At 37.2% G+C, this 15337-nt stretch overlaps 1 protein-coding gene across 1 annotated transcript in view; it reads left to right on the top strand.

Moving 5' to 3' along the window:
• Nucleotides 1-2164: 2164 nt before the first annotated feature.
• The window catches only part of LOC124555902 (unconventional myosin-Va-like), a 72975-nt gene continuing 59802 nt past the window's right edge, over nucleotides 2165-15337 (top strand). Inside the window, exons 1-4 of the mRNA XM_047129960.1 lie at nucleotides 2165-2227; nucleotides 7951-8074; nucleotides 8524-8610; nucleotides 12980-13329. Of these exons, the coding sequence (XP_046985916.1) occupies nucleotides 2165-2227; nucleotides 7951-8074; nucleotides 8524-8610; nucleotides 12980-13329 (624 nt within the window). The remainder of the gene's footprint in view (nucleotides 2228-7950; nucleotides 8075-8523; nucleotides 8611-12979; nucleotides 13330-15337) is intronic.

Genomic DNA, 15337 nt, shown 5'->3' with positions numbered 1-15337 from the left:
TCAGCCATAATTGAAAATGCCGTCACGTGTGAAATCAGATCTGCGATTCATTTTCTAAATGCAAAGAAAGTTAAACCAAAGGAAATTCATTGGAAAATCTGTGAGGTTTATGGACAAAATGCTATGAGTGATTCAATGGTTAGAAGATGGGTCAGACTGTTAAATGAAGGACGTGATCAAGTTCACGATGAAGAATGGAGTGAACGCCCGTCTGTGGTTACCGATGAACTGGTTCACACAATTGAAGAGAAGATTAAGCACAACCATAAGTTTACACTTAGTGCCCTTGCTATGAAAGTTCTGCAAATCTCACTATCACTAATTCATGAAATTGTTACTGAAAAACTGAAACTTCAGAAACTTTGCTCATGTTGGGTACCCAAATTTCTTGCTGAAAAACACAAAAAACAATGGATGGGCAGTGCACTTCAGTTTTTGACACAGTACAGTGAAGAAATCGATGGTTTTCTTTCTCAGATAGTCATGGGGGGGGAAATGAAACTTGGGTAATGTAAGACACCCCTGAAACAAATCAGCAATCAATGGAATGGAGGCACACTTCATCCCCAACAAAGGTTAAGCCTAAGCAAATCTTGACACCTCTGAAAGTCATGTGCACCGTTTTTTGGGACAGAAAAGGCATTTTGCTGATTGATTGATTGATTGGCCTCATGGTAAGAAATCAATGCACATGGTTACTGAGAGACCATCAAGAAATTGTGCCGTGCAATACAGAACAAGCGCCAAGGATTACTGTCAAAAGGTGGTGTTTTTTCCCCTACCTCACAGCTCTTATGAGAATTTCACTGGGATGCATTTGATCATCCTCTGTACAGCCCAGACCTTGCTCCTAGCTCTCTTCTTACACCTAAAATCTGTCCTTGGTAGTCAACACTTCAATGATAATGACAAGCTAAAAGAACATGTTACCACATAGTTGAATACACAGGTGGTAACCTTCTATGAAGAAGGCATACAAAAACTTGTGCCACGGTATGACAAGTGTCTACAAAATTTTCGAAGCTATGTAAAAAAGTAGTTTAACAGTTGCAGACTTTTTACAATAAATATTTTTTTTGTCTGTGTCTGTGCACGTTTGTTTTATATAACCAAATGGAACTTGCTTTGTGGACATATCTTGTAAATTAATAACTGTGAAGATCTATAATCAAAAGTGATGTCTAATTATTTTAAGCATATAACTGAAATTTTTGATACTTCAATTATGAACTTTTTTTAACTGCATTTCATAGTTCACTCCCACCTTCATAGTTTAGTGGTCAGTGTGGCTGAATGACATTTAAGGGGCCTGGATTTGATTACCAGCAGAGTCAGCAGTTTCTTCTGCTTGGGGACTGGGTATTGTTTTGTCCTCATCAATACCGGCATGTAAGTCATCAAAATGAAATCAACTAAAACGACTTGCAGCTGACAAACTCCCTGAAAGGGTACCCCTGGCAAAATATGCCATATGCACATTTCATTTTCATAGTTCATAAGTCAGAGAAGAAGGAAGACTAATGTTGTAAGTTGAGGTCACTTGTGTTTATTTCATAGTAATGTCCTGCAACCGATTCAGACAAATATTATCATTTTTACATTTTTCCAACAGCAACAGTAAACCGGATAATGCCGACCGGCTAGTCAAAGTGCAATTCCAAAAAGTTTGAAGAAATGTTTAATCCAAGTCAGAACATCTCAACTGATGAAGGAATGACACCATTGGGTGGACAGTTAAATTTTAAAGTTTATAATCCATCAAAAATTATGAAATACAGCATACTCATTCGGATGCTGTGTGATTCGAGTACAGTATACATTTCTTCATTCGATATATATTCCGGTGCTGGACAGCCTTTAGCAAAAACAGTGATGGAACTATTGACACCTTCTGAGGGAAAGTGGCACCACTTCTTCATGGCTGATTATTATAACAGTGTAGAACTTGCAAAGAAGTTACTTGAAAAGAAAATTTGAGTTTGTGGAATGACATGGAAAATAGAGGATTTCTGGAAAATTAAAGCTCACAAAAGTCAATGTTTTAGAAGCTTGTCATCTATGGAAATGTGACAAGTGGCCAGTGACAAGCCAAGTAATCTGAATTAGTGCTGCCAGCGCCAAGTGTATAAATTTGTACGAGATTTGAGGATGGCAAAGTGCTAACATGGGGCTAGTTGTTAGTGCTCCTTTTATCTTTTTTGAATATGAAATTGGGAAGATCTTAGCTGTAAGTCGGTTAGTTTTAGTGATGTACAAATCAGTGAAGTTGGCCATACATAAATATAACATTTCTGAACCTCATTCCATGTTGATTAAGTATGATGTGGAGTCATTTAAAATATTGTGGAGGATTTATATTAATGCATGGTTTTGCAGTGATATGTACCACTAAAACTCTCTTGAACTTCCAGTTGCAGCTAGTGGTTTAAAACTCACAAGCTTTCAGTCAAGTGCTCCTTGGCAACTGTCAAGTAGTGACTGTCTTTTGGTTGCCGCTAACATCCTTTACTGCTGCACTGCCTTACATGATGTCACTGGTGCTCACTCCAGCACCATATGGGGTAATGTTTGCATTGCGCCCCTGCTGCACCTGCTTCAGCTTTCTGTGGCTGTCTTACAATCCTTGCTCAACGGTAGGCTACCACCTTTGCTGAGGGTGTTTTCACAAACTTTTATCTATCACTTCTTTAATTATGCTATCCCAGAAACAACTAGTCCATGTAATAAATGATGTCTCTTTGAATGCAGTATGATGTGAATGTATGTGTATGATGTGAATACTCTAGAGCATGCTCTACTATCACTGATTTCTTATGACATGACAGGGGAAAGCATCTCTCATGTTCTGTCTGACAGAAAACTGTCAATGCTCACACAGTATTTTATATACTCCTGGCATTCTGAGGCCTACATCACTTTTACAGGTCTCGTGAGTTATCAAATTTTTGTTGGAGGCCTGTAGACTGAATCTGTTTCATACCCCTTTAAGAAGTGGCTAATATTTCTGATTAATGAGCCACAGAACAGAAAAAAACATAAGCTTCATTGAGTTTTATTCAGGGTTCTTCTGCTCCTGTGTTTTCAGGAAGGTGGTTTGTGAAATCTGGTAACTAGTGTATCTGTTTTCCTTGAATACTTTCTGTATGTGGCTCAGTTCCTTCAGCAGGTTTTCAGCATCTGAGACACCTTCCACACAATGCACTAAGATCCTCAGAACAGAATATTTTTGTGACAGATAGTGATAGCTGTTAATGTGCAGGTATCTGCAGTATGTGTGGGTGGGTTTCCAGTAAACACTGTGGCTGACACACAAATTGCTTTATGGCAGATGAGGACATCAAGGAAGTGCAAGGCGCTACCAGTCTCTACCTCCATTGTGAATTTGATGTTGTCATGAATATTGTTGATGTGGTCCAAGAATTCCCCAAGCTTTTTACATTCATGAGACCAGATGATGAATGTATTGTCAATGTAATGATAAAAGCAACTAGGATTTGCAGGAGCCACAGCCAGTGAAAAGCTTTTGTCTGATTAAAACCTTCTATATTCTCCATCATACAAAATCAGATGGATGGCCTCACATTGGAAAGTCCATTAGCTCTAGTTATACCCAACTTGTTTATGGAGAACATCATGCTGGACATGCCTCCTGCAAAGTCTGATTGCTTTTATCATTACATCAATGACACATTCATCATCTGGTCTCATTGATGTGAAAAAACTGGGGTAATTCTTGGATCACATCAACAATATCCATGATAAAATAATGTTCACAATTGAGGTGGAGACCTATAGTGCCTTGCTGTTCCTTGATGTCCTCATCTGCTGTAAGGCAATGTGTGTCTCAGTCACAGTGTTTACTGGAAATCCACCCACACACATCGGGATCTGCAAGCTAACAGCTATCACAATCTGTCACAGAAATGTTTTGTTCTGAGGACCTTGGTGCATCAATAGAAAGCTCTCTCATACACTGGAAGGTTGCCAAAGGAACTGAGTCACTTACAGAAAGTATTCAAGGAAAACGGCTACAACAATCGCTAGATTTCAAAAGCCATCTTCCCGGAAACATAGAAGCTGAAGGCCCACAAGAAGAAATATAAGCTTGTGTTTTTTCCATTCTATGGCTCAATAATGGGAAAGATCAGCCATTTCCTAAAGAGGCATGAAATAGATTCGGTCATCAGGGCTCCAACAAAAGTTTCAAAACTCATCAGTCCTTTGAAAGATGGTATGGGTGTTTGAATGCCAGTAGTACATAAAATACTGTGTGGGTGTGGATATTTTTATGTTGGACAGACTGTGCATACTAATGAACAGTGCTGAGTAGAACACAAGATACTTTCACTTTTGTCACCCTGAGGGATCAGTGGTAGCAGAGCATGCTCTGGAAAACAGACATCACATTTCATTCAAAAAGACATCAGTTATTACACAGATGTGTTGTTTCTAGGATATCATAATTAAAAAAGCAATAGAGATAAAAATTTGTAACAACACTCTCAATGAAGTTGATGGCCTATAGTTAAGCAAGCCTTGGGACCCTACCATCAGAAAATTGAAGTGGGTGCTGTGGGTGTGCAATGAAAGTATTACACTATATGGCAGTGGAGCAAACACCAGTGACAACAAAGAAGGAAGCACTGCTGTATAAGTATGATGGCAGCAACCAAAAGATAGTCACCACTTGACAATGGCAGAGGAGTACTTGGCCCAAGGGCTTGATGATTTTACACCATTTGATGTTATTGTGAGGCCAAGAGAATTTTATCATAATGGTTAATTGTTTATCAGATCACTGTTGATGTTAACCTATAGCACTATCATAATTACAGTAAGCTGTGATCAGCAAGCCCGACCTCATGCACTTGCATGGCAGGTCTTAATTTTTTGTGGAGATAAAGTTGCCTATTTTTCCCAGGTTTCAAACACATGTTTTTTATTTTTCCTAAATCAGTTATGGTGAATGATGAGATATCACGGTTGAGGAGGACATGGTTGATTTGTCATTACCAGAAGGATGTTGAGCTAATCTTCCTCAATACTTTATTAAATTGTACAACGCTCATGTCACCCACATAAAACAAATGTCAGTTTCTAATCCGCAATTATCCTATACCAGTATCATAGAACCAGTATTGATTAAGAAGTGAAACTTTTTGCCCTCCACTCAGTCCTCTTGTTACAGGCTCATAACAGTTATCTACACTGCCTGTAGTTAATAGCTGTGATGTATGGGAACATTTCCTATTGTAAAGATTCAATTCAGTAATGACTTTCAATATAGTAGTAAGAAAGATTTGTTAGGAGGGATATTCTTAATGTAAACATGTATTTAAAGGACTATACCATGACATGAAAGAATCCAGTTAGAGAACTATACCATGATAAATCAGAAAACTTAGACAGGCTGCAAATGACACTTTCTTAAAAGGGTACTTTTTCTAACTGTTGCTAATTAACTTTGTCTAATTATCAGAAATTGTTATTCACTTAGCAAATAAGATGGATAAATGGTACAAACTTGGATCCTCTTTGCAACTATTATTGAGAAATATTTCAAACAGTTGATTATACACTTTTTAACGAGCTTCTGTGCAATGCATTTCTATCAGTGGAAGCAAAAGTTTCAGCATGGCATACTCCAATTTTTATGAGAATGTTTTATAGCTGTGTTATCATAAGACTTCTGTATCAAATGAGCAGCAGCAGGAGGCCACTTTTGTAATCATAATGGGGATGTGCCAGTTTCTACCCTTTGTATAGGTTTTTTTTCTGTGGTTGTGCAGTATGACATAAGTCAAATGATTGGATGTAGATGTAGATATGAAGTGGAATAAATACCTCAGAATGGCAGTAGGGAAGGTGAATGGTAGACTTCATTTTAGTTGTAGAATTTTGGCAAAGTGTAGCTCATCCATAAAGGAGATGTTGTATAGAATGCTAGTGCTATTCATTCATTCAAGTATTTGGCATCCCCATCAGGTTGGATTAAAGGAAGACATGAAGCAGTTCAGAGTGGGCAGCTGGATTTGTTACCAGTAGATTCAATCTGCAATTTGTCCCATGGGTAGATGCTTGATAAGAAATAGTAAGATACAGCTAAACAAGAACAAGGGTCTATTACAACCACAATAGAGAGATTTAATAACAAAGGAAAACTCTTCTCAATAAAATATAATACAACTTCTCTGACACTAACAGGCACACACCTGGAACACTCAGTGAATAAACATTGTGGGGCATGAAGACCATGCCACAGATAGTCCCTAATGACAGAGGTTGAGTGCTCAACATAGCTGGTTGACAGGTATGTCTCAGGATATCACTGGAAAGTTATAAGTGCTGCTGTGGGGGCTTCTGATCAGGCCCTGACTGATTAGCTGCTTAGAGCTTGTGTGTGAATTGGCCCAGAACCCTGGTGTGGTGAACCGTCAAATCGTGTTGGCTTGCACTGTCCTGTATAGATGCGACATGGAGGAATTCATGCCAATCCAGTTCTGCACACAACCCAGTTGAGGAAATAGGTCCCTGACGTGGAGGACCTCTGGTGGTGCTCGTCCTGCTGTCTGTCATCCTTTATGTGATCAGTTCAATGCAGTGAGGCAATACCTTGTACATATGCAAGCCCATGATGGTTCAGTGTCTGAGGGGTTGCTGATCCCTTTAGGTGAATGAGGGGTACATGACACCATCAGCACACAAGTGTTATGAAGGTGCTTTATGAACTTAAATGAGAATCCCTTGAGGAAAGATAATGCTCTTTCTGCAAGGCATTATTCCTGAAATTTAGAGAACCAACATTTGAGTCTGACTACATAATGAATCTACTGCTACCAACATGCATTTCACATAAGGATCATGAAGATAAGATGTAAGAAATTAGGGCCTGTATGGAGGCTTTTAGATATTCATTTCTTCATTGCTCCATTTGCAAGTCAAACAGGAGAGGAAGTGATTAATAGTGGCACAAAGTATCCTCTGCTGTGCACTATATGGTGGTCTGCAGTGTATGTATGTTGATTTGTTATTAGTAGTCAACCAGCTTAGCTGAGTGGCAATGTGTTTGCCTGCCACGCAGTGGGCCCAGGTTCGATTTCCGGCCGTGTTGTGTCACCACCACCACCACCACCACCACCACTACCACCACTACCACTGACATGCAAGCCACCCAACATTGCGTCACCTGAAATAAGACTTGCAACCCGGGGCTGAACTTTCCTGGATGGGGCCTCCCAGGCAACGAGGCTACAATGTCATCATTTTTGTTTTTTAAAAAGTGTTCATTCATAGTTAGCATTAGAGTATTTTAAAAATGTTTATTATGGCATTTAGACATGGTGTTGAAACTGCAATAAAACTTGGATGTTAATTTTAGTCCATAACATAAAACAACTATTTCTTTAGGCAACATTTGATGTTGCAGGCTACACATGACACTGTTAAACATTTGGTATGTGCAGTGGCTGTGGGTGTTTATTATTGGTATGATGAAACTGATTATAAAATAAACAGAGCTGCAAAAGACCCAATTACTAATATGAACAACCCCATTCACCAGTAGTGTTAAAAAGTATAAATAGCTCCATTTTCAACTAACTGTTACGGAAGAGGACCAGAGAAAATTGACATTTTTACAGCATGTCTGTTTAACAAATACTCTGTTGAGAAATAGACTCCAATGTGGACACAGTTAAGAGACAATGTTCTTCATACTTATAGATGTGTGACAGACTCTGAGGTAATCTCAAGTATGCAATACTACAAAGACCACTGCATATTAAGGTACCTCAAATTGTACATAAAAAATGATAAGTGACATCATTACATAAAAATCTTTTTTGAGCCAGGAACATAAACTGAGCAGTGTTGAGTCAGTTTAATTCTGTTTTAAGTATCTGTTATCTCTGAGGCATCATTCTTGAGACACCTTTTATATTTCAATTTCAGTTGCAGCAACTGGAAGTGGAAAATCGAAGATTACATGCAAATATGACTAAACTTCAGCTATCATTCGATGATTGCTGTTCTAATCAAGCATTGGATGATGGACCAGGACGAGAAGAATTGCTAAGTAAGTTCAAATTGTTCCTTCATCATAGTAAGGATCTTTCTTGTTGCTGTTGTTCCCAAATGGCCACGTTCATGGTTTTCATTCTGAAAAACAGTTTTTTTCCCTCCATAGATGCTCTTTCTAATAATTGAGGACTTCTGTAAGTGCAGGTTTTTACAAATACTGCCAGTTCTAGACAGAAATAATTATTCTATCATACTACATGCTAAAGGTATAAAATTGCTATAACACTAAAACAAATATAATAGATATAATGTTTGAGAATGTGTTCCTGATGTGCAATTAAGTCTGTGTTTCCAAATACACTAGGGATGGTAACTTGACATTCACAGGTGACTGTTCAACAGCATAGAATCTGATTTTCTACACGACTGGTGTTATTTTGTTATACTTGAATTAGTATTAATTTCATTTATTTATGACAGTGTTATAAATTTGTTCTCATTCAGAGCAGTACAATCAGCTGCAACTTGAAGTTGACAGATGGCGAGAGGAATGCATTCAGTTACACAGTATTCTAGCAAAGCAAACTGAAGGTTTGAAGAATGTTGCTAGTATCAACTATTGAAGTCATGTACACTTAATAAATGAGGTTGTGGAGCTAGTACTGGCATTTGAAGCACAGAAGAAGATAAACAGGTATGTGCAAAAATGCAGTACCATATCTTATTTTTGTTAGTTAAGTCTGGGAATCATTAACTCTTTAAACTGTAAATTCATGTAGGCAGCTGGAAGATGAATTGCACCAAGAGAAAAATAAGTGGCAAGCAGAAAGAGAACAATTCCAACAAGAAAATGAGAAACTCAGAGAGGAGAATGATAATCAGCACAAGCTTTTATCTCCAAGCTTAACTAAAAGCCCCCCCTTTTATGCAACATGAAATTATAAGAGTGACTTCAGAAAAGCTGGTGAATATTAATTCAGATCATATTAATGTTTAAAAACTTCATTAAAACAGCTTATAGCATGTACAGGATGTCTTAGGAGGAAACACACATGCATGAAGAGGTGATAATACAGACTGCTATAATGGGGAAACAATGTATAATTCTATGGTTTCTTCTCAGTAACAAAACTTAACAATAGGAGAATGCATAGAGGACTGAGGCCAAATCAGCAATAATATTTGTAGTTTTCTGTGGTCTTTTTAAGAGTTCATAATTATGCCAATTTTTTAGATGTTTCCAGTTAGTCCCTTACTTAATGCTGAACTTCATGGCTGGGCACAAATACCATGCTGCTTTCTCTGTCAGGTACTAGTGGAAAATGTTTGTTGCTTTCATCTTGTGACCCAGCAGTGAAGTGTCCATTTCATTTTTCTTCTTTCCTTTTTTCATTTTTTCTCTTTTTTTTCTTGTGTAGTTGACTGTGCTGAGTGCTTTTGCAGTGTAGTATTTTTCTGTCATTGCAGATTAGCATGGAATGAAAGTAAACTCTCACTTCACATACTACATTCTTCAAATCAAATCCTTGGAGGGTGTTTGTAAAACTTTACATTCACATTTGATTGAGGAATAACCAACAGTACAAAATACCCTCTCATAATGACTGAGTGACACACTTTAGGGATGTTACCCCACCTCTCTTCTCTGCTTCCACCTTTTCCCTGCCTCATCCCCTTGTCCAGATTCCTGTGATGAAACTTTCTTCCATCATCACCATTAAAGCTGGTATCCTCTGGGTGAGCACCTACGTACTAACATGAGATAATTACCTTTATTATTCAATTAAGCAAAACTCTGACAGAAATTGTCTTTCCAGCCAATAAAATTCATGTTCTTGTTAATAAAAAAACCATTTATTTTCTATTGGAATCAATTTACACCTGCAGTTGTTACACAACTCATCTTCAGTCTTAATTTCTTCATGTTTGTTTTTTTTCTGTGAAAAATTTCATTCTCTCTTTGTCAAACTAGTATTTGTATACTATGCTATTCCTAATTTCCTATAAACCATATTATAATTTTATCACTACTTTCATAACTTTTTATTCTATTTTAATAACAGCTATTAAACTCCACTATATTACTAAAACAACAATCACCCTTATGGCTGCATTCATTACTATGCAATGTTGGGTTTGAAACATTCCTTTTGTCCATATGTCAGAGCTTCTGTGGCATTGCATGCAATTCCATCCATGGCAGCAGTTGGAATGCACTACTCTTAGCAATGGCCAGTGTGCTACACAAATAATGTGATTTACTGCTCTGTAGATTCACTCTGAAGCATTATTAGTAGAACTGGATAACTTCTCGGCACTGCCACACTACCCAGTCAGTTGAAATAAGGGTTGCCAGCCTTGACTTGACCTGTGAGAGAGGGTTGAACTTCTCACTACTCCAGAGTCAATAATTGAAAGCCCTGTACTTACCAAACTACTTTCAGGACAGATTCAGAGATATGAGCTCTGGACTGGAAAATGATAAATGCTGTCAGTTGAATACATCACCTCCAGCTGGCTACTGGCAGCTGTTGTCAATAATAACTAAAAAGGAAGTTCAAAGTCAATGTAAATGGAGAAAGACTCACACAAAGACATTACTCTAAAAATTTCTATTGAAGCTAAACATTCCCACATTGATCTCACTGTCTCAAACACTAATTTCCAGCTAACTAATGTCACTCCAATCTGATGGAAGGGCTGTGCTTACCTAAGAAATGTACTTGCACTTAAAAACACACTTGCCTGGAGCACTGAAAAGTTCAAACTGAAATCCATACTCCTTCTGAGTCTGTTTCCTGTAGTATGAGAAGTAACTTGGTTTATCATGAAGCTCTGCAGCTGGAAACTGGCTGAGGCAACTAAGATAATGGACAGGACTAGTGCACATGAGTGGCTGAGAAACAATATGTTAAAAGTTGAACAACAGCAATGCACATTCACCCAACCTCATCACGATTCCACATAATGGTCACTCACCTTCATTCCTATGTCAGTGGCATTCTTTCATGAAGAGTAGAGTTGACTGGAACTGATGCTAAATTAACTTTCACGTCTACTTTGCAGAATGTGGCAATAAGGCGTGTGTGAATATGTTAGTTATTAGATTACCAGTACATTTTTATTAGGTTAACAGCAACTTGATGTGAAATATTCTTTACGCAGAAATAAAATGTTGTAATGTCAACATATCTGTAATGGTTTCACTTCTCACACAGGCATGTTGGAAGATATACATGTGTTACAAAAATTGTCATGAACATTAGATTGATTATGGAAATTTTGATTGAAAGCATTATATTTACAATGATATGTGTTGCAGACATGTTGACTGTGTTGGGTACTAATTAAAGACTCAACTGGCTGTCATTTACCCTGAGCCAAGCTGCAGCTCATCTGAGAAAACTTTGCTAATACCACGAATAATTATGTAAATTCCAGTTGTTATATTTTAAAATATTATTATCCAATTTATTGCTGTTTTTGTAATGAGTTATCAGTTCATTGCCACTATATGCAAGCAGTATAGTGAAACTTCCTGACAGGCACACACTCTGCTGCAGAGTGAAAATCTTATTCTGAAAGCAGTATAGTTTCTACCAGTATTGCATCATCTGCTTCATTTCTTTGATTATGGTATACAATCTACTGGTTTCAGCATAGAAAAATCATGGCAGCTTTGCATCTGTCATTTAGCTGCAGATTTCATGTTCATAATGCAGTAAAGAACCGAGCCAGAAATGTTAAAGCATTGTACTCCTTCTTTACATTACTTGCTGAATGCTTCCTCTCAGGATACTCTTGGTATGCCCAGAGTTACAGATTTCACCCTCCTGATATGACTATATGATTGTAAATGCTGTGATCATCTTCTGTGGCTTCCCAACCTGTTTAATATATCCTTGAACTATGAAGTCCCTATATTAAGAATGCTCATGAACTGTATTTAGTTTCTTGTGTTTTGTTAAACTTCACCCAATGTACATGGACCAATAATTACAAATGATTTGTGAGGAAATAAGTATAAGGTTTAATTGACAGAGATACAATGAATATATCTTATGACTATATTGTTCCAACTTATGTGGCCAGAGAATGTGACTCCTGAGGATAACCTTTCATGATACCTTCTCACTAGATAATAAGGAACTTTACATAAATGCTGCACATCCATCATTATTGAAAAAATCAGTATGGTCCAAGGAGAAATGCAAGATCTTTTTCATCTACCATCATCACTGGAATTTTTCTTGTAATGGTTTGCAAATAGATGCAATTTGTAGTGCAATCATTTCCTCAGCAGTTTTATAATTAATCCCACATTTATTATTTTTTGTTATTTTTTCCCAATCCATTGCCTGCAAATACAGTTTTGTTTCCTTATACTTTTACCACAATCAGTGCAAATGGCAAAATACATTTTGGATATATTAATTATTTCTAAATGTGTTGTGTACAAATTCCAGGTTCTTCAAGAAAAATTAGATTTAGCTAAAGAGGAACTTTCAAAATGCCGGAACAGCTTAAAATTGCAAACTGAAGTGCTGAAGGATGCAGGGTGTAAGTATATCTTGAAGACCAATAAACAGGATGTTAAAATTATTCCATATTTTGAGAGGTGCTGTTATAATGATTGTGTAACTGCTCCAGAAACAATATTACTTTTTTCCCCTAGTGTTTTCCAGCAAATTAGATAGCAATGCTGAAACAGCTGAAAACTCAATAGAGGAAGTGCTAGTGAAGAGGCAAGTTCAAAGGAATAACAGAAGAGGGATAAGAAAGAAGGAAAGACATTACCAAGGAATTTTTGAGTTTCACAAAGAGGATATTAGACATATTGTTAGGCATGTGATATTTGGTCAATATATATGCCTGAATAATTTTTCATTATGTTCACTCATGTGTTCTCTTTATTGAAGTACTTCCATTGTTTATGAATTTTACGTTCTTTTAATTGCAGAATTAAAGCCACATATTGCTGTAACATTACTGCCAGGATTGCCTGCATACATTTTGTTCATGTACATTAGGCATGCCGACTGTCAAAATGATTATGAGAAAGTACAGTTACTCCTGACAGCAACTATCTACACCATTGAAAAAGTTACTAAGAAAGGCCATGATGATATTGATACAATGGTTTTGTGGCTTTCAAATACTGTGAGGCTTCTGCATAATCTGAAACAGTATAGTGAAGACAAAACATTCCAAAGTGAAAACACATCACTACAGAATGAACAGTGTCTACAGAATTTTGATCTCACTGAATACAGAGAAGTTCTTTCAGATACAGCTGTAGAAATCTACCAGGTATGCCTTATATTTACTGCAATTTTGTAGCTGTTGTACAAACAACAGATTCCAGATGATGATGATAATTGGTGGTGGTAATGTAATCAATAGACAAGACTTGCTGCATCGACTGCAGTCAAGAAGTGTAGCATGGCCTCCAATTGCTTCTAAAAAATACTCTGTGGAATTTCTCATTTCTCAGTCCTAAGACCACCTGTGCACCAATTTCTACTTTCTTCTGAAACTCGTAAGTCCAACCATTCAATACATCTCATTATGGCTTGTTGCTATGAACCCACTGAAGAAATTTTCACTCTTGCTTATCAACACCTATAGTCTACTGCTTCCAGCCTAAAACACTACACCAGAGGTACTAATTACTTCTTCCATCAATTCTCAACATGTTAATCACTGTGTCATCTCCATCTGCACTGTTATACAAAGAGTAACTCCCCACTAATTCACCATAATTCTCCCTCAACAATCCTCTTACCCAACTTAATCCCTAATTTCTACACATTAAGAGAAGACTGTCAAGAGAAGCAGTCATCAGCTGAGTTCTGTGATTCTCAGAAAGTCGTTTTGGGACACAATGAGCACAGAACTCGTGATAGCCTAATCATTTGGACGTGATCCCATACAAAATGCATGGGCCATAAAAAATGTAAAGTTCTCTCTAATAATTTGTGAGTAAAGTATGAGGGATTTGTGAGCAATACTTGACATATCAGTGCCATGGTGCACTGGTCAAGCATACCAGCTGGCAGTTTGTCAGCTCACATTTGATTCTTGCTGCTCTGTGCTTCTTTTCCCCCGTCATAATGATTAAGTTTCAATTATAAAATTTTAAATACATTTAAACAGTTAAATTTATATTGGTAAAATTAATATATTCAATTTAGTTAAGATTACTACACTTGTAAGTCAAAAGGTTGTAGGTGGTGGTAAAAAAGTGAGTATATGAGAGATTTAGTATGAAAGTGTATGAAGAGCATTGGATTTGTGTTTGTGATGTGTACAGTGTGTTATTTGCTTTCCATGTTTGTTATTCATGAACAGTAATGCGTGGGGTAGAAGGGGTGAAAGATCTAGGACATCAATGCATTAACAAAAAAGAAACAATGGAAATCATAAACATATAGGGTGGGCAGCAATCTGTTTATTTACTGATAATGCTGTGATGTACAGAAACATTTCACTGTTGTGTGACTGTAATGGGATACAAGATGCCTTAGACAAGATTTCTACTTAAGATACAATATTGCACTGCTTGTTTTTGTAAGAGGTGTGACGCAGTGGTCCTCTGGACATACATACATGTCAGACAGACCACTACATTGTACTTCTGAACAACACAGGCACTGCAATATCTTATTTAACTGCCAACACTGGGCAAGTGACTTTCAATTAAAATGTCTCCCCTGTATGGGAATAGACATAATGGATGTACTAGTGTAGGTTATAGACACATGGTTAACAACATATAGAAGATCGAGTCTGCCCATGAGGCATGCTTGGATAGCTTAATGGTAAGATGACATCTTGCAATAAGCAGAAAATCAGGGTTCAAATCCCAGCCCAGCACAAATTTTCATTATCGTCATTCCATTATAGGGTTGCTTGTTGTCCATATTTCAACTACAAATTTATTTGAAGATTCCTAGTTGTCATGAATGGCAGCTATCTCTTCATGTACAAAAATGTAAGTTAATGTGGATGAGCAGGGAAAGAAAATTGTTCTGTAACAGCATTAGTAGTGTGCCACTTGGCATAGTCAAATCATTTAAACATGTGAATGTAATGTTGCAAAGCAATATGAAATGGAATGTGCATGTGAGGATTGTGGTAGTGAAGGTTGATGATAACCAGTTTTGTGGTTACCTGTAAAGCAGATGTCATATAGGATACTAGTGATCTATTCTCAAATATTGCTTGAGTATTTTGGATCTGCAGCAGATCATATTAAAGGAAGACATTGAAGCAGTTCAGAGGTGTGTTGCTAGACTTGTTAGCAGTTGGTTTGAAC

This window comes from Schistocerca americana, chromosome X (assembly GCF_021461395.2).
Source record: "Schistocerca americana isolate TAMUIC-IGC-003095 chromosome X, iqSchAmer2.1, whole genome shotgun sequence".
NCBI lineage: Eukaryota > Metazoa > Arthropoda > Insecta > Orthoptera > Acrididae > Schistocerca > Schistocerca americana.
Note: the sequence above shows the minus strand (reverse complement) of the source record. Positions and strands in the feature narration are given on the sequence as shown.